We start from the raw sequence: 21,271 nt of genomic DNA on the forward strand, positions 1-21,271 counted from the left end.
TCAATGTAAAAGGTGACTGATTTCCTGTTTGGGGAATAGGCGGCTGGTGAAATCTCAACCTACAAAATTGGTCCCTTCCTACATTGCTTCAACGTCTACAATCGATAACAGGCAATTAGCTGGCTGGAATTGACTAAAAAAACGTCAAAGCAGGGGAAGTGGCGTTGAACGACATCGCTGTTGAATAATGGGATTTTCATAGAAATCAAGGAAAAAATTTTTGGCTGTTTTGTTTTTAATTTTTGGTGTCTTAATTCGCGCGATGACTAACACCAGCTTACGTCATAATAATTTATTTGCCGCTGGATTTAAAACGTCACCACATGACAAAAATGTTAAAAAACAAAAACAAAACAAAAGCAAAGATATAATATGTTTTAAGCTCACTTACCTTTATAAATTGATAATTTACTCATACCTTACTTATAAAGTCACAATGAATTAAGAAAATTAATTATTGGTATCTCTTTCTTATATGAACCACATAAATTTAGGTAAAAATCCATACAGAAAATATCAATGCAGAAAATTCACGACTGGAAAACATGTATATTTTGCAAGAGAGGGGGTATTTTCAGAGTGGATATTTTACAATTGAGATATTTTCTGTATAGATATTTTTCGTATGAATATTTACCGATTACATAACATGAGCATACCTAGCCTCAAAGCTTGTAATTTTTGTCAAATTTTAAAAGTTCTATACAGTATTTTACTTATGGTGAGTGACGACGCAAAACACGTTTTTTGTCAAGTTCATAATGTCTTGAAATGTTCGGTTTGGAATTGTTTTGAGTTTCTTTGTTTAAGTGGGTCTTGAAGAACACTCGGAAGGGAGCAATAACCGTGAGTCAGGGCGCCGAAACAAAGAATTCTATTTGAATGCGTTCCTTCCGAAGGTCTTAATCAGCAGAAACTGGCTCTTATGGTTGAGGAATTTTTATTTGTACTGCATCTTTTAAAAAGTAATGCTAATCATCAGGTCTTCAAACATGGATTGCGATGATAAGCGGTATTTTTAATATACAATTCGAAATTGTTTGCGTCATAATAATTTATTTGACACTTTTCGGAAAGGCGCTGAATAGAACGTCATAAATTACAAAGTAAACACTTAAAAGTAAATTTTTTTTTTCATTTACTTATTTTTACATACAGATAACTTAAACATTATTTCCGAAAAAGCATGTTACGAAATACAGAACACAAGCATACAGGCGGCATTGCAGCAATTGAGCACGTTTTGTTCGTTAAGTGACTCGTCTTACATTAAGAATCAACAAATATAGGAGTTTTTACAAAATAGGCTAAGTTCTAGCAAATGGTTACCTAGGCATAGACCTTCTAGCCATGTGGCCTGGAATGTAAAGGTACAAAATGTACAAGTAGCTTGCATCGTACACTATCTTTGAATTTTGAGGCTATTTAGAAAACAATCCTACGAAAACAATTCAATAGGTTCAATGCTTTCATTAGACATTATCCTAAAAAGAAAGCTTTTTATGACAGCACAATAACACAATAACTTTAAACGAATTCTAAAAAAATATTTATTTGAAGTAGTATGAATCAGTACGTTAAAGAAGCAAGGGTTGCTTTGCAACTGATGAACTTCTTTGTAAATTTCTCAAGCGCAGCAAACTCCGTAAGATCCACACAAACGCGCTCTGCTGAATGCAAGGTCTGAAAAGAAAAATCGGTTGATAATGACTGTATCTTTGCAAGCTTGCTAAAATTTAAATGAGGCTTTTCACCAGCAGGCATTTAGTTATTTAGTTAAATAACATGACATGCACTCTTCTGGTGCAAATTAATCTGAACTACCATAAGATGTATAAAGTGATAATCTGCTTTTATTCCGACGTTTCGTCAATCAGACACGACTGACTTTCTAGGTTTTTTTAATGCGTTTCATTTTGAAAATAAAACCAACAAACAAATAAATAAATGGGTTTCTTACCTTGAGGTAATGAAAAATTGTCCCGCACATTACGAACTGTAAATGAGAAATCGTGATGTCAGTGAGGATGAAAAATAAATTATCATCCAAGTTGTTCAAAGATTAACTCAGTCATTTATCTTGACCAAACTTTTTGATTTTTTATTGCATGATTTGAAGCCTGGTTTGAGATAACATGTATTGTATATGATAATATGGAAAAGTTTTGCAGCAGCATTGCAATTTAATTTGGTGGAATTGAAAGTTCAATTTTGTTACCGCTTTAATAACGTTGCATCAACGTAAGCACTATAAATGTTTTTTGACAAAAGATCGTTGTTGTGACTTACTGCTTTTACAAAAGTAGCGAACTTGGTAGTTCTGACATCTTCCGTCCGACTGATCACTTCCACGGCACAGAAAACCAGCAGATGGACTAATTGTGCTGAACACTTCACCTGCGCTTCGCGCGGGAGTCTATAAAAAGTTCATAAAGTATCAAAAAGGATGGCAACTCTGTAAAGGAAGGTCAAATTTCATGTAAAGTTATAATTTAGGCTGATATTTAAACGACCAAGATTTGTGCAAAGATTTTACAGATTATAATATAAAAATCTCGGCATTCCAAAGAAAATAAACCAAAATCATACAGTTAAGTTTTGCTTAAGTGTTGCTTACATTTGAATTGGTGAATACTTGAATGGCTATAGGCTGTATGCACGATTGCGGCGGGGTGCTCCTTGATTCGTGTTCGTTTCCTGATCTTCGAGAGGGAGAATCAAACCATTCAGTCCAAGACCCTGTGAAATACAAACCATTTCTGAAAAATTGCTCAGTTTTCACAAATCAGTTGATATTTCTATACATAACAAGTTATGAGTAAAAAGTGCGTAAACCTAAAATATCACATTGTTTTATTACTTTTAACGTTTCAACTGATAAGCTCAATGTATAGTAACGATAAGCAGGCTACTGCTTTTTTTTTTATTTTTTCTTGTTTTCCTTACAAGTGTTTGATGTGAAAGTGAACGACCAACCATGTCGGCTGCATTGCCGAGTGGTGAGAGCCCTGGAACGACGTTCTAAAGAGCGCCGGTTCGACACCGCTCAAGAGCATGCGGCTGTGTCTTTGGCAAGACACTTAAAGGCATGCCTGAAGGTGGTCACGAAAATTGGCTTCCTTGCCTTCTTAATCAAAATCTTAATCTTCAATCACCGGCGTAAGCCTGGATACCGCAAAAAACAAAACAACCTTGACTGATTCAAGAGTGGGTTTACATTTTTATTGTTTTATTTTAATCTTTATCTTCGGACTGACAAAGCCTTGCTGGGTTATTCTTGGTAGTTTCATATACTTGTAGAGGCTCTTGACGCAGAGCCGGTTACTGAGATTGACAGAGTGAAGTTTTCCGATTGTATATAAGTACTAAATTCGTACAGCACTAGTCATGCTTCACTGAAAAGATTTATTGCACCTTTGCTCAATACGTTGTCTCAAAACGTTGTCTTAATACCTTTGCTTGCATCCACATTAGGATAATCTGTTCCTCGGATCGATCCCGGAGGACAACTGAAGCGATATTGTTTGTATCCTTGTATGCTCCGTTCTTCTACTCCTAATAAGTTTTCACAGACATCTTCTGGGCGGTTTTGAAGCAAGTAATTCAGCAGTTGCTGGACTGTCTGAAACTCGGTGTTTTCGTAAACGGTTGGGAACCACTCCGTCATTTCTGGAGCCATTTCTGAACGCACAAAAAAAAAAAAGTTCGGTTCAATTCAGTTTATTTTGTTTCATAGGCAAATCATAGGCTATTCATCTTCATCAAATGTCTTACACGTTTTTTTTTCTGAAGTTTTAATAGGACCTGTACAATTTACAAACGATTTTGATTGAAAATTTTTTCAATAGTTTGTGATACGACAAGACAACTAAGTTTGTTTGCTTAATTTGCTAACTGTGTTTAGTTATGTTTGCCTATCTCAAGTTCTTACCTGTGGTGTCTGATTCCGTTGATCCCTCTCTCCATGCTTCAAGATTAAGGGGAGTCAGCGATGGACAAGTTTCTCTTCGGTTTGTTATTTGGTTTACTTGCTGGAATGGGAGGCTTTGAATCGAAATCATGTCTCCAGTATGGTCACAAAGCAACCGTGCCAGGGAATATTCTCGTATGGCTTTAAGTTGGGCTGAAAGGAAACAAAAAAAAAATCGATTCTAAACAACAAACTCCGTCGTTTGGTTTAGGGCGCACTTTGAAATAAATTTACAACCAAAAATTAATAGACAATGGCAACGAAAATAGCACAATGAGACAAGATTCACCTCAATCCTACAAAACTGTCTTGAGCATACAAAAACGTCGCACTAAAATGATGCATGTTCGTTTCCTTTTACCATTCACAACAGGAATACATTTTCTGGTGTGAATGCTAAAAGGAAACAAAAATGTACCATTTTGGTCCGACGTTTTTGTATGCTGAAGACAAATTTGTATGTTCGCTGCGAATTTCGCCTAATGCTTTACAAAAAAATTTTTTTTTTTTTTTTAAATTGTTTTTTATGTACAGTCTAAACTTTTAAATAATTTGGTTTTTATCCATTAGAACTCATCAATATAATATAACAAAAAAAAATGAAAAAAATACGTTGGAGAGTAATACTTTATTAATATTTTTGATTTATTGCGTTACTATAACATACTCACAAAATCATTCATCACATTAGATTTTCTAATAATTTTTTTGTAAGTTGCAAAATCTTACAACAAAATGTTTTAAGTGCAACTAAGCATTTATATAAAATGAACAATTTATTTATCTACGATGAAAATTATGTGAAGTCGGACAATACCAGCTACCTTGAGTGAAAACAGCAAAATCACCGCCATTCTCATGCCACAGTCTATCTCCTTTCCTGATGTCTCTGTATTGGTAGCCGAGGATGCAGGAGAATGTTGGACCAAACAATCCTCCTTGAACATGGGACTCGGCAAGTCCAGCGATGTAGAGATCAACATCATCAACTCTCCTGTGTTGTAAGGGATTCAAATACATCAATCACGTGCTAGCAGATGGACATTCTAAGTCAACAACAAACGATGCGTTTTCACCCTGTAGGTTGTTTTTCAAGTTTTTGCAGTTTGTTGGACAAATCCAGCAGTTTACAGGACACGACTAGCAGTTTGTTGACAAACCTATACTGTATTGTAAAGGGTGTAAAGTCGCCCTATTAGCTCAGTGGAACAGATACAAGGCTCCGGGACGAAAATCCAATCTTAGTTCAATTGTCTACGTTTGTTGTTTAAAAACACAGTTTAATAACTTCTAGGACAGCTCTCCATTCAGCCGCACTTAAGAGATGGAAAAACTTTTAGATATCACCAATTCAAATACAAGCACACTACCCTTCACACCACTTCAACTACAAGCAGAAACGTCGTTCTAGTCAATCTCGGTGAAGTAGTTTACATCTGAGGTGGAACGCTGATGCAAAGCGTAGACTACGCTACATACAAAACCAAGGAGGTTGTTTCTGCCAAAGAGAATTTGGGTTTTAATGTAGCCTACAAATTACGATATAAATTATTTTAATTAATCAATAGGCCTCCCATTGTTTCAACCAAACCCAGTGTTAGGCTTAAAAAATCCTACATTTCTTACCTGTATAAACGGCGTAGACTATTTATGCGCTTTCCTTCCATTTCATCAGACAAGTCACCAAAGTTTAAAGCTTTTTTGAGCCCACAAAACTCCCTGTATTTGTTGTACCCAGGCAGACCATGATCGCGACCCCTCTGAATGTTTCGGGCCAAAAGGTCATCTCCATATCTACCTGCAAATTTTGAAACTGGGTAAATGCCAGACCGGTAAACTTATCGTATTTAATATGAAGCGCCTTTAGTGTATACGGTACTTCACCAAAATTAAAAATCCTACAAACGATTCACTATCATCTTTATACTTTAGCTTCATAAATTCAAGCAAATTATTAACCAGCGTACTTTCTTTAAGCATGTAGACTGAAGTACAAAAGTGTTTGTTTTGGTATCTTTGTATCATAATAAACAGCAAATCACATGATATACTAGTATGTTGTATACTATATGATAGTATATTGTATACTACATGATATACTAGTATATTGTATGCTTGCACAAACGGGTTGAAAACCATTTTTACCTTTTTCTGCGAATAAGAAGTTATGGACATCATCGATAAATGTTGGATCTGCTGCCTCGGCAGCATCACTTGCGAGTCCTCGGAATAATGAACTGATTCCTCCTCCTCGTTCGAGCAGGGGGACTGCGTTGAAGAAGCTGAAAGTCATACAGAACAACGATTTGAATATCAACTAAATCACTTAAAAATATGTTCATTATTTTAATTTCATATCGCTTCGCTTTGGTTCATTCAATAAAATAACTGCAAAAAATAATTTTATGTCGATTTGAAATGTACTATGTGTAGGTTATCTCTTCCAATCTGCCTTGAGCCAGCATGGAAGCAGTACGGCTCATAAAATCACATGGAACCCCGTCAAGTAACCCATGTTGATGTGCAATCTGCTGAAAGCGGAGATAGCAAATGATTATTATATGTGTAGGCTACAGTACATCCAACGCATTGCAATATAAATCTTTCAAGTTCATGAAAAAATGACTTTTGAAAACATTACAACCTTTGCTTATTGCTTGCACACTAAGTATTATGACAAAAAGAAAAACAAATTAAAAACTACACTGTAAAAGTAGTAAAACATAAGATGAACATGGCTTACGTTTCATTTAGAGGAAGATCTGGATACAGTTGGCTTTGTCTGTAGGTAGAAGAAGGTCTTGTCATATGTGACCTTAGAAGAGTGTGTCCGAATCTCATGGCGGCCGTGGCAAAAGCATTTGATGTTGTGGCGTCAAAAGAAGCGTCATAGCCTTTCCAGTACCCCTGAAGCATATGAAATGGTTTATTATGGTTAAGCAATCAACTTTGCAGCATCTTTTGAAACGTTCTGTCAACTCAGATGACTTTATCTTTTAACAAATATTCTAAGAAAGCCTGTTTGCATATTTTGCTATGATGATCAGAAATAAAAAACAACTGAACTGAGCTTGCATATTTGTTAAATGTCTTGGCAAGACATTGTGCAACAGTAACGTTACCGACATGATGATTTTTCTTAGAATTTGACAAACATCTTATTTAAGCTGCCAATTTTTTACTCACCTTGTCTACCAAATTTAATTGGAACCTTTTCATGTATTCGGGACCAAGAATTTCAGGTAAAAATTCTTTGTAAGTGATGCGTTGCAAAACTGCTGATACAATCATCCTTGCCGTCTGCAAAAAAAGATTTATAAAGCTTGGGTTTGAAACGGCTTGATGTTAGTCTTAGTAAAACTAATCTGTGTTTCATTAGCAACTACAAACCCAGGAGGTTTGTCTATATAGGTTATCTGGCTGGTGAAGGTAAAATAGAGATTTGCAAACTATGGTAGGCTAATGATTAGATTTTTAACTTTTCATCTACTTGTTAACTTTTGAAATAATAGTTGCAAGATTTGCAAAACAGGAAGTTGGTAAAGAACAACTTTAACAAACTTAATGGAAACAACTAAAGCATAAAACTAGAAATGCTTTTTCATGGGTTTGTAATCATTTTACATTTGGTCGGAGAAACACTTGCATAGCCTATAATATGAGAAGGCATAACACTGTTGCATTTGGTATTTATTTAAAAGAGTTTCTGCATTAAAAAAATTGGGACAAGAATCGTTTAAAAAGAAATTCACTTAAACTATATAGTTTTAGTATCTTACATTCACTATACGATCTCTGTTCCATCTGGGATTGATGAATTGTAATTCTTCAACAAGTAAATTGTGCTTTCTCAAAAATAATGTATGAAATGAAGCAAGAATACTGTTTTCGTTGACACGGATATCGCCTATGAAATGATCAGAAAGCATGTTAAATTCAAACTACATACAGTCTTACTTCAAAAATTTTAAAAACGCCAAACTTATGACATAGTTGGAATTGTTTTTTTTTAGCTATTTGTACTACAGTATTTATAAGCAATTGCGCACTCCACAATACAATCAGTGTTGAATTTCGTTGTCTGGAGGAGCTTGGTAAATATCAACGTTGGTGAAGCTTTCTAGCCGAATGAGGACAAGCTCAATTAAGCATATGAAGAACTAGCATGTCACATGAAGAACTAACATGTCATTAAACACTTGCACACTTTGCCTAGGGCTATTTTTCTTAGCCTACTGTTTACAACGTTACAAAATCATCTCAGTGGCCAAAGAGTTACTCCTTCGGCTCTAGTGCTGGTAGATCTGAGATCAATTCCTGGTCTGGTCAAACCGGAAACTTTAAAAACGGCAGCGATTATTTTCTTTCTTGCATAACGCAGTGAGAATAAGTCGGCAATAATGTGACGATATCTTAAATCAGATACAAAATTAAACGTGAGCCCTGTCGCTAAAATACTTTAGTAGTTGTAGACCGACTATAAAGAAATCCATAACATTATTATTACAACGTTTCAAAAGAAAGCTATTTGTTTACGTCAAAATTTAGGCTAAGACTTTTATATAATTATCTCATGCATTATGTAACCCACCTGCAGCAAGACATGGAAAGTTTTGGGGTTTGCGAATGATTGGATTGCACTCCCCTTCAGGGATCTTAAAATTTACTTGGAGTTCCATTGGAAGAGATTGGGATCTTTGAGATGTTGGTTGGGAAAAAAATGGTCCAGTCTTTAGTTTCCCCATTTCTGTAAAAAAAAGTAGCTTAATTTCTAAAAACTCCGAGTCTTTCTGTAAACACACAATTATCATGCCTGCTTTTTAAATTATTGAAGAGTATGTTTAGCTTTTCAACTGAGGTGACTGCGTCAAGGACAGCACAACTGGTAAAAGTGATAGCCCACCAGTGTTTCTGTCCAACAATTCGTTGAATTGTGAGTCGCTGCTTCCATACAACACACCGCCGTCAATATATGGAGTGATGTTGTTTCCCTGCTGTCTGACGTCAGAATTGCCTAAAAAAAGTACACAAAATTAATATTAATGTGTATTTTAATGTAGACCTATGCATTATTAGCTTAATATTATTTAGATATTTTCTTAATTTAATTCATTTTAGAGAAATAAAACATACTAACTTTAGCGGGTTTAGCATACTTTATTTCACACAAAATATAACATAATTATAATAAAATAAACTCAAACGTTTTCGACACGTACGTGTGTCCTCATCAGCAATTAAATCTGCAATACATAAAATGAAAAATCGTAAGATAAATTTGACTATGCACTGTAACTGTAACGACACTCTGGATTGAAAGCACAAACTGAACAAATGATACGAGAATGATTGCGAGTAAATTATGCGGTGGGAAACAGATCACATGTGGTGTAGACTACAGACATTGGAGAAAACAATTAGAACACACACAAAAGGAACGATGAGCCACAGGCGAATAACTGCCGGTTGAGAGATAGATTGTTACGTTTGATTCTTAAGGCTTCCATGATCTTAGTCTGAAAATCAGATCTGCCTCGAGGGATGATTTTAAATTGGTCGATCGAGATATTGTCAGTGCACGTTTCAAAAGAGGCGATGTGTTCTTTGATTGCACTTTTAGTTGTTAGGTTTGGGTTTAAGTGCTCCCCGGCCCTTGTCAACAAATGTCTGGTTGACATATTTGTTGGTTGACATATTTGTCTGGTTGGTTGGTTGACATATTTGTCTGGTTGACATATTAGTCTGGTTGACATATTTGTTGACAAGGGCCGGGGAGCACTTAAACCCAAACCTAACAACTAAAAGTGCAATTAAAGAACACATCGCCTTTTGTGAAACGTGCACTGACACTGTCTCGATCGACCAATTTAAAATCATCTCTCGAGGAAGATCTGATTTGGTTTGGTTTGGTTTTGAATCTTTATCCTCGGACTGACAAAGCCTTGATAGGTTATTCCTGGTACTTGTTCGCATACTTGTAGAGGCACTTGACGCAGGGCCGGTTACCGAGATTGGCAGAGTGAAGTTTTCCGATTGTTGAAGTCTTGTTGCCGAGAAATTATTCCATTCACTAGGTGCCGCTGAATGGAGAGCAGTCCTGAAATGCGTTGCTCAAGCGCACACCCCGAGAGTCGAACCAGCGCCGTGTGATCTTGAGCCCGGCGCGTAACCACTGAGCTATCGGGGCGGACAACGGACTTTCAGACTAACTTTCAGACTAAGTTTCAGGCGGACTTTCAGGCGGACTTTCAGACTAAGATCATGGAAGCCTTAAGAATCAAACGTAGCAATCTATCTCTCAACCGGCAGTTATTCGCCTGTGGCTCATCGTTCCTTTTGTGTGTGTTCTAATTGTTTTCTCCAATGCCTGTAGTCTACACCTCATGTGATCTGTTTCCCACCGCATAATTTACTCGCAATCATTCTCGTATCATTTATTCAGTTTGTGCTTTCAATCCAGAGTGTCGTTACAGTTACAGTGCATAGTCAAATTTATCTTACGATTTTTCATTTTATGTATTGCAGATTTAATTCCTGATGAGGACACACGTACGTGTCGAAAACGTTTGAGTTTATTTTATTATAACTATGTTATATTTTGTGTGAAATAAAGTATGCTAAACCCGCTAAAGTTAGTATGGTTTATTTCTCTATGGTTCAACAAAGCAAACTCTCTACCAAAGCTTTATAATTCATTTTAATGGCTTCCGTTTTCCAAAGATAATTTAAACCAAATCTAACAGTAGCCTCTGTTTGCATTGGCGTATCTGTTTTGTAAAATAAGAGAAGCATAGATTAGCCGTTAGTTTGACCTTGAAGATCTTTTAGGAGATTAACAAATTGCAGTTGGGATACGTGTGGAGTTGTTTGGTTTTGTCTTTGTAAATAATATAGTTCAGTTCAGTTTATTCTGAATTCTCACCATCACAGCGAAGACAGAATATGTTAACATAGCAAACGTCTAAAATTTGGTGGTTCTTGCTTTGCTACTTCAACTCGGTGTGGCGTTTAAGTAACTTTTGCACGAAGTGGATAAGTGTGACTTACATTGTTCATCTGGCATGGGAAGGGATCGAACCAGGGGCATGCAGGATTTCCCTTGTATGTCATTCTGCGGCACCCGGATGTTGAAGCATGCTGCGTCATTAGTGCGGCAATCATCGCAATCTAGACCCTCTAAAAATAAACAGCGATGGTAAAAATTACGTTTTACCATGGTTGAGTGGCTGTCTTGCAGAGCTACAGTTAAGCCAGTTTTATATAAAATCATTTTACCTCTTTCTTCCTTTGGAGTTAGGGAGATGTCATGAGATATAAACTGACCAAACATCACTAAAAGATGAGTGTGTTTCGTTGATTTTCGAGTCTGGGCATCTTGCATTTGTACTGACACAGCCCGAGAAGACGGAAGAGCTCCATTTGAACCTCTTCTTGGGACACCTGATTACATCGTAAATGAAGAGGAAAATTAAGAAGTGCAGTGTTTTAACGACAATTATAAAATCCAAATTTTAACTTTATATCAGCGGAGTATGTTAATAGTTAATCTGACTGTATCAAAATTCATTTAGAAATCTGCAAAGTAGTTAATAAAGTTAAACTAAAATAAATAAACCTATTAAAACTTGCATTACGTTATAAACATTTAATCACATTTCGACATTTTTTTTTTTTTGATTTTGCATTAGCTTTCCTTCATTGAAGGTTGTTGAAAGGTTTGCATACTTAGCCATCCTGAACAATTAAAACACTAAATACGATGGTAGATATTGTTGAACATTGCTCGCCTTTTCCATCAAAGTAATCAGGATCTATCAGTCTTTTATGAGCCCTTCCTGTTTGTCCTCTAGATCCATCTAACGGATTGTTACAGCTTCCATCCAACCGATAGAACCTAGTGCAAACAATGTACAGATATATACCGTAGCCCGTTTTGCCTATAAAAACAAATCTATTAAACTGCTTAAAGCAGCAATTGCTATAAAAGTAATATTTCCACTTAACTACGACTGATCATAAATTACGTTCAAAAAGCAAAAGTTATAAATATTGATGAAACCATAATCAAGTTTTTCTCATCAAATGTTCGCAATATATTTGGTGACAGATATTTTTAAAGAAAGCATAAAACCCTCACAGACCACATTCCATCATAAAACCTACCTTTCTCCTTGCAGTGGACAATCAGGTTTCGGTTTGCATGTTAATTGTACTTGTCCATTTCGAGGCACTTCGTCACGTTCTCGAGGGGGAACTTCTGGGTTAATTGTTGGATTACGGGGGGGCACAACACGTTGTCTTGGTCGTCGCTGCGGGGTTGGTCTTGGTCGTACTGGTGTTCTTGTTTGCTGCAGAGGTCCTGGTCTGGTGGGGTACACATATCTGTATTGTGTTGGAATTGGCCTTCTTCTACTTTGTACTCGCCTATTGCGGCTTGTTCCTTTGAATGAGAATAAGAAAATGTACTGTATATAAAAGTAGCCTAACTCTTAAATGTAATGAAGGAACGATGTCACATTGTTTGGTTTATAAGCTTGCAACAGGCGTAGAAAGCAACCATTATAAAAAAATACAATTTGGGTAGAGAGGTAACTCTTTTAAACCATAAACAGACATAACTAAGCAACAACACTACATTTAACATTATAAAAACAAAAAACAACAAGCGAACGTTTTCGGCTAGTCATATAGCCCTTCTAGGCTTGAAAAAGGCTATATGACTAGCCGAAAACGTTCGCTTGTTGTTTTTTGTTTTTATAATGTTAAATGTAGTGTTGTTGCTTAGTTATGTCTGTTTATGATTATAAAAAAAATCTACAAACATTACAAATTAAACTTTATTTTTTAAGTTTTGTGGTATGAACATATTTCAATTGTTATCGCAGGACAGAACGAAGAGTAAACTACTTAAAAAAATAAATAGCAAGCGTTGACTCGCTTAACATTGTGGGAGCAACATGTTAAAGTTGTTGCGGTATATTAACCCTCTAGTGCCAAAACGTTAATCATGAATTGTGATGCGATGGAATAAATCGTGCGTAAACACTAAACACTGCATAAAGGATGGACTTCGAGAAACGTTTTTTTGTGTTGTAGCCTTTGGGCCACTTGCTAACTAGACGTCCATAGCCTATTCATGGTAAGTGGGAACCAGTAGCGTAGCCAGGAATTTTGAAAGGGGGGGGGGGTTGACGACCAAGCGGCGGGGGGTCTGGGGGGCCCCCCCCCCAGAAAACTTCAAAAAATTACTTTGAATTTGGTGCATTCTGAGAGCATTTTCACCAAAAATGTGGGTATGAATATTCTTGTAAAATAGTGCTGTCCGGTGGCATAGCAAAAGGATAAGATCATGTTTTCTTCGGCATTTTTCGGAAATAAAGCTAAGTCTCTATGTTTTCTTGTTGCTTAATTCCTGGCTGAAATGTTTGGTATTGGCAAAACACGCTCTTTTAATGCAATTTTGTTAATTAGGCAATTTTTTTTGATTGAAAGCATCATTCTCAATATCGTGACGTCACACGCGTGCCAAAGGGGGAGTTGTAACCCCCAACCCCCCCCCCCCCCTGGCTACGCCACTGGTGGGAACCAATACTGGTGTGATAATGGACGAGAAGTACCGTAACACGTTTGTGCTAAGTTACACACATTGTGATATGTGATTAATCATTATATACATATCATACTGTAAGTAGATTACGAAACAGTTCTTCATTGACTTAAGCAATTTGTATGGCTTTGAACAAAAAAAAACTTCTTTCAAAACAATAGCGGAACGGTAAGTTTTTAATCTCTACAAAAGTTTGGTTGTTAATTTTGGAATGTCATACAATGCACAGCCCAGATGAAACTTTTGGTGTAGTTAAATTTTTAATAAATTGGGCACAAAATTTTTACTTTGAAGGGAGGTAACTAGGCAAAATCATTTCACAAGTCAAACATATAAGCTACTATTTACGTTAGTGAAGAAGGCTATAAGGTACGTTCTTACATTAAGAACCGTTGTTATTGGTGAAAAAACAAATCATGAACAAAAAAAAAAAGATTAAAAGCTAGAGTTTAAACTTGCTCTCACTTACTTTGTGCTGTTGCACTAGGAATGACAATGGCTGTCAGCAAACAAACCAGCAGCGAAAGAGAAATCAAATTCATTTTGCAAAATAAATGCCTTGTATGGACTACAAAAAGCTTAATAATGGAAATCTAGAATATATCGACGTGTGGTCAGAATTGTGTAAAAACTAACTTAGCACATTACTAGCATCCAACTAAAGTAAAGGTGAAAATGACTTCTCAATATACCAGCCACTGTAGCGTATACAACGAGTTATTAGAAAACCTTCTTGAAACTTAATAGGCCTTATTTGTAGTTTAAGTTCCAGTTTGTTAGCAAACGATCTCCATGCACTAAATTCAACTGCTCGGAGGCACCACTCAACTACAGTATGTAAGGAACAGAGCTCTAGATGCTTGAGCTTTTTATTTGTCATCATTCGATTGTCAATCAGAATTTACACAGTGAAAAAAAAAACTCTCAGCACAATACAAAATTACAATATCAAGTTTTGCAACCGGTTAAAAACTTTTAAAAGCATCTCACCATTCTGTCACAACCATATTGCTGCAAGTTGTGAATGCTGATGGGCGTTATTGGGGAGTGTGGTCGAAGTCGTGTCTCACAAAATTGGAATTTTGAAAAAAATTGCAAGCATGAATTTGCATGTTTGCAAATTTCTATTTGTTTAATATGACGCAGCGTTTTATTTCTGTTCTACATTTTCTTGTGATTATTGAACCGTACTTGTTGAAATATAAAGTAACATAGGCTACCTTTTTTAAGATGTCGCTCAACTTTTTGGGTGGATGACACATGCACGCAACTACATGGTATGTGACAACAACAAACATTCAGTCCCAACCTTATATCCAAAGCGGATATTAGGTAGATTTAATTTCATTGGGCCATTTATGCAAAAACATGACTAAAGGTTTTCCGAATTGTTTATATTTTAATTTCATTCTATAAAGGCCTAATAAGCACATTTTGAACTTATTACTTATTAGTAAGCAGTGAAAACATTTAAACAGCACCTTGTTTCAAATCAAGATGTTTCAGAACTGTAACTCTTCTTGCCTGTTAAATCTTATATACTTACACATAACTATCTATTTTCTGAATTATTAACTCAATTGAGATTTAAGTTCCATTACAGGTATAGATTTTACTCAAACTTTCAAACAAGACTCCAAAACAAATATAATTTAAGGTTAATATGCTTTCTTTTGTGTCTTTGTTGTCTTCGGATTGCCTTCAACACATTCTAGGTCTGTGAAATGAAAGCGAATTGACGTCTTATATATAGTGCCAAGTCTTGGAGTCTTTATTTTGGGATAGATCTACTTCCTTATAGATGCAGTGAGCGAAACTACAAGTTAAAAAAAGATCACGTTAATTTGTGAAAATGCTTTCAAATCTAACTTGTTTCAATGACAACGCAATAAATGAAACAACTGGTTGAAACTCCGGGTAAAAGCGTTCAATTAGGTTTAGAAGTGTTTTGGGGAATTTACAAAAATATTTTTTTCTGAGAAAACTTAAACGATGTTGACTTTCAAAAAGCAAGCAGTGGTGAACATGTTTTGAATCAGTTGTAGTTTAGGAAATTAGCCGCTTTTTTTAACAACTTGTTATGGGAGTGAGCCAAATATTTGTTGCTGCAACAATAATTAAACTTTTTTTGGGTCACGAACTTTCTTGTAAAATATCTATTTAAATATTAGAGTTGAAAATAACGATTTCTATTTCAAAGTAGCATGTTCAAATCAACGGTATGTTTGCTGCATTCCAAAGGGGAAGACCGACATTTTTGTCAAAAATAGTTTTGGTGTTGAAGCAGTCCAAATTATTTTACTAATCATTTTCCCAAAAAAAAAAAACTTTATATTTTACCAGAAAAATGGACAGCTACGTTAAATTCGCATTTGCATATACGTTTTTAGTAGCCTACACTGCTTTTGACATTAACAATTTTCTGTGAAATGAGTATTTACGCTGACTAAATTTTCAATAACGATGTCCGATCTAAGTCACCTACTGCATTGGCTGCGCCTGCACTTGCTTTTTTACTTTGATGTTTTGAAAAAAATATCTTTTCAACAATTGACTTGGTAAACATAATGCATTTCACGAAATAGCAAAGGTCTCATTAGTGGATATTGTGCTTGTAATAAACTTCATATATTCATAAAAAGACTGAATATCAAAACTGCGGAAAAAATAAAATACAATTTCTGTAAAATACAAAAAAATTTCTACTGACTTTATTTGAAAATAAGATATCTTGTTGTATTGAATTCTTTGGTAACAATTTTGTCAACTCACGCCACTCTCAACTGAAAGCAAAATTTGCGATTGCGCAAAGACTAGTGTTAGTACACTTGAAAAAATATTTTGGCTGCCAAGTTTCTAAACACTTTACTGCAGCAAACCATTGACAAAGAAGTAAATTGATAGTATTTGGAAGCGCTTCACAAACCAATGAAATTGCACGTGCAGTGTCGGATTATCCACAAACCTGAACAAACTGAAGCTTTAGGCCCACAAAAGTTTGGCCCACCATAAATAAGAAAGTTACTAAAAAAAAAGATTAAATATTTAACAACATTATTGACGGGTGTTTCAATCACAAAAGCTGAGACCACCGTCTTGAGTTTTCTATAGTCTGTAATTTTTATGTACGCAAGTGCGATTTGTAATTTAAAGCATTAGTCTTTGACTCTTTGTACTGCTACTGCTTGTTCGAATCCACTAAACAGAGATAACTGTCAATGGCATGTTCTGTTTATTCAAGAGTGCTGTATTTTGTCTTGCATGGGAGATGAACTGAGATTTGGATCACGGAACGGAATGGAACTGGAACCAATTATTAAACCTATGGCCATTCACATGATAGCGGTCAAATAGTTTGCTAGAGGATTAGTTGAAATAAGTTTAATACCTCCAATGATCAATGACGCCCTGGTGCGTCGTTTCAATTTTCCATAAGCGTCTCACAATGATTCCGTTTCGTATCTAAATTCTAAACTCAGTTGCGGTAATAAATGCTTACAGATATTGTTATCTTTTGACATGTGCATTCGAACTCATTGTTACGAAACTGTGGCAACTGATTTTAACAATCGCATATAACACATCAACATAACACTACTCCATGGCCACCTGGAGATGTGGCCTGATTTGTCACATTTTGCAGAAATTTCCAGGTTTTTCTAACTTTGGGCGAACGTTTAAATAAATTTTTCTAAAAATTAGATTTTTACGCTTTCTTTATTCTTTTCCCCAGATGACACAATAGGTTTTAACATTCTCACATGTTGAAAAACAAAGAAAATTTGATTTCGAAGATTTTAGTCAGACTGTTAATTTTCAATAACAGTCTGATTTTGCGTTTTTCAACTTACTTTTTCTCATTTGCTAGTGCTTCCCCAAGGCAACAAAAAAGTTTTATGTCATTAGGAAACCGCAAAAAGTGAAAACATCTCAAAAAATGTCAGTCAAGCACTGGCAGTAGCTGTAATCAAAATCTGCAAAATGTGACAAATCAGGCCGCATCTCCAGGTGGCCATGACTACTCTAATTTCACTTTGAAGGAAGACAAATGAATGCTGGAGACACAAACAAATGAATAAAAATTATTGAAATTTCCAGCAAATGCGCAGTACCACCAGATTATTTGCCCAGTAAAATCTCATTCTTGCGCACTTGCAATTTCCAAATTTAAAAGTAAAATGATCTTCAACATTATTTTTGGACAGAACGTTTCAGCGCTTATGGCATTTATACCGTGTGCTGATGCACATGAGCAAACGGTACCCTTTTGTTATATCACAATCCTTTGTCTTTGCTTCACAAACACTCCACACTCGTGGATGCAATTAACTTTATTAATTAGCTTGCAAAAGATAGCCTATTTTCCAGTTTCGACTCTGAAGACTGGTTTTACTATTTACAGTAATTACAATACAATTACATAAAACAAGAAGAAACTATTTGAAGTAAATGTGTAATTTGTTCGCTTTTTATTAAACTTCTTCTAGACCAGTGGTTCCCAAACTCGGTTCACAAAGTTGGTAATTCATTTTAACTCAGCATTAAAATGCTCATGCTCACTAAATCAAATATTGCTCAGCGTATAATTTTCTTAGAGGAAACACTGGTCTCAAGTCCTGTAAACTTTTCAAAGGCGTGACAGGGGAAAAAAGTTTGAAAACTACTGCTGTACACTGCACAGTGCACAGTGCACAGTGCACACTGCACAGTGCACAGTCATGCTAAAGTAAACTAATGTTTTATCACAATGTGTGTTAGTAGCCTATGTAGAGATCTTGGGAAAATTTAAAGGTAGTGCAGATGTCATTCCGAGCAGCATATTGAAGAAGTTAACCCATACAAATTGGAAAAATACGCTAAGTGTGGCATTAAATTTCAATATATTGTTCAATTGCTTTGTGTGTAAAGGAAGCTCATATTATGTAATCTCACAAAATGTACTCTACATTAGGGTGACCCAAAAAAAACTAAATTTTGATTTTTAAGCTTTTTCTTGTTTAGACCTCTGCATTGTAGTCCTAAATGACACCTTGCCGAGTTTTGTTGAGATTGGTCAACATTTGACGCCCTAGCAGTGGGCCGGTACCCCCCGCCGGGTCAAAATCGGCCAATCTGGCTGTATCTCAGCAACCGGTAGGCCTAGAATGCTCAAACTTGGCTTTGAAGAAGCAGAATGCATGGTTTCCTATCTAACTTCCAGAGGGTTTTGGGGTCTAAACCATTTAGTTTATGAAAAAAATGCAAAAAACACATTTTTGACCAAATGTGCACCCCATAAACGTGTAATGTTCAACTTTTAGTTTAGTATACAATACTAATTGACTAATGACACAAAATTTAAAATACAAGCAACTTTTGTTTAATCATAGACAAGCTTTATTGCTTTTGCACTTCGGTTTACCACTTAACTTTCAACCACTGACCACTGCAACTACCCATTAAATAATTCAAGACAGTTTTTTTTTCATTTTTTGTATTAGTTTACCACTTAACATTTCTTAAAAATGATTTTGTGGTTGTGTCCAGCTTTTTGGTAGACAATGACTTCTTGGCCATATCTCGAAGTTTGGATTGGTAAGCATGAGTGACTTTGATTGCTTTGTCCAACTCTTTCTCACTACTTGGGGCAGAAGCCCTTTCCTCAACATCAGTGACCATGCCCAAAACTCTCTCCACAACATGATTTGTAGCAGGCATGTTCTGTGGCACAGCTTTGAACGATGAAAACTCCTCCATATGGTGCCAAGATCTGGGATTTTATGAGCCAGACATTCAAACTTGGGAAAAACTCTAATGAGTTCAAAAGAGTCTGGTCCGATCAAGTCCAGCAAGCGAGTGGAGTTTTGAATAGTATGCATTTGAACCAAGCCCTTTCCAGTAACGGCTCTCTCAGAACTTGATCGAAATGTTTGCATCTTTTGCCACATTCGGACCTTGGAGGATATGCTCACACAATCACTTGCAAAAGCAAACGCAACGTGGCGCTCAATGAGGTACCACAGGTGCAGGTTGAGTTTCGTGCGAGCACCAACAGCCATTTCAAGGAAAAGGTCCAGGTAGCCTATGTTGTTTCTTTTAGGAATGGCATTTGTAAGACCGTTCCACATTTCTTAGTCATTCACTTCAGCATTTGTCAAACTTAGGGATGTAAACTAATATTTAACATAAAAAAGCGTGAACATACTGGAAGAAGCCAGTTCTTGCAGTGGTACTGAAATGTTTAAATAATGAGGCAGAAGTGTTGGTTGATGTGATAAACACGACAGCCAAATGGATCAAAGAATGAAACAAGAAACGTGATTGAAGCACTGAATGCTGTCAATTTCAACATAAAAATAGTCTTGGGTCTGGTTTTTGACACAACTGCAGTAAACAGTGGTTAGAAAAGTGGCGTCACCGTTCAATTTCAAAGCCATATAGGACACAGTATCCTTCAACTAGCCTGCAGGCATCATATCATGGAGCTTGTTTGTGGTGGAGCAGCTTCAGTGGTCTACGGTGACACAGAATCACCACATGAAGCTGTATTTAAAAGCTTTGCAGAAGTTTGGGTGAACAATATATTATGTTTAAGTTTATGAAACTTTCCAAACGAACAACAGAAAATTGAATAGAATTAAAGAATCAGTTCTAGATTTCTTGTTCAGTTGGCTTCAAAATGGAATAAACATACAAGAAGATTACAAAAAGTTGGCTAAATTGTCCATTCTTTTTCTTGGTGGTACATTCCGGCGTGGATACAATATTATACGTTCAAGGCTCCAAGTGTGTTTAGCACGTATGATGGCGAAGATCATTTATACCTTTCAAATTGCCTTGTTCAAGCAGCAGTTATCAGAAAATCCAGCTTTTACAAAAGATTGTGGCCTTGGGAATATATATTCACTGGCTGCTTTTTTAACACTTTTTTATGTTAAATATTGGTTTACATCCCCAAGTTTGACAAATGCTGCAGCGTATGACTTGGAAATGTGGAACACTCTCAAAAATGCCATTCAGCTCACCTCTAAAAGAATCAACATAGGCTACCTGGACCTTTTCCTTGAAATGGCTGTTACTGCACGCACGAAACTCAACCTGCACCTGTGGTACCTCAATGAGTGCCACGTTTTGTTTGCTTTTACAAGTGATCGTGCGAGCATATCCAGTATCCACCCAGGTCTAAATGTGGCAAAAGATGCAAACATTTCGATCAAGTTCTGAGAGAGCCGTTATTGGTAAGGACTTAGTTCAAATGCATTTCTAAACTCCACTCGCTTGCTGGACTTGATCGGACCAGACTCTTTTGAACTCATCAGAATTTTTCCCAAGTTTGAATGTCTGACTCATGAAAGTCCCAGATCCTGGCACCATATGAAGGAGTTTTCATCGTTCAAAGCTGTGCCACAGAACATGCCTGCTACAAATCATGTTGTGGAGAGAGTTTTGGGCATGGTCACTGATGTTGAGGAAAGGGCTTCTGCCCCAAGTAGTGAGAAAGAGTTGGACAAAGCAGTCAAAGTCACTCATGCTTACCAATCCAAACTTCGAGATATGGCCAAGAAGTCATTGTCCACCAAAAAGCTGGACACAACCACAAAATCATTTTTAAGAAATGTTAAGTGGTAAACTAATACAAAAAATGAAAAAAAAACTGTCTTGAATTATTTAATGGGTAGTTGCAGTGGTCAGTGGTTAAAAGTTAAGTGGTAAAG

The 21,271-nt window shown here is 36.2% G+C and overlaps 1 protein-coding gene across 1 annotated transcript; it reads right to left on the reverse strand.

Annotated features, from left to right (window-relative positions):
- Positions 1 to 1,627: 1,627 nt before the first annotated feature.
- LOC145786877 (immunomodulatory peroxidase-like) lies at positions 1,628 to 19,313 on the reverse strand. The gene is made up of 18 exons (XM_082598618.1): positions 19,123 to 19,313; positions 12,134 to 12,334; positions 11,758 to 11,864; positions 11,246 to 11,410; positions 11,018 to 11,146; positions 8,874 to 8,984; positions 8,562 to 8,717; positions 7,750 to 7,877; positions 7,157 to 7,270; positions 6,714 to 6,877; positions 6,116 to 6,252; positions 5,597 to 5,768; positions 4,795 to 4,964; positions 3,932 to 4,123; positions 3,454 to 3,681; positions 2,618 to 2,739; positions 2,290 to 2,416; positions 1,628 to 1,683 (listed from the first exon to the last, which is right to left on the reverse strand). The coding sequence occupies exons 1-18, from the start codon at positions 19,311 to 19,313 to the stop codon at positions 1,628 to 1,630; spliced, it is 2,670 nt and encodes an 889-aa protein (XP_082454744.1).
- Between the last annotated feature and the right edge of the window lie 1,958 nt (positions 19,314 to 21,271).

This window comes from Aplidium turbinatum, chromosome 17, assembly GCF_918807975.1.
Source record: "Aplidium turbinatum chromosome 17, kaAplTurb1.1, whole genome shotgun sequence".
NCBI lineage: Eukaryota > Metazoa > Chordata > Ascidiacea > Aplousobranchia > Polyclinidae > Aplidium > Aplidium turbinatum.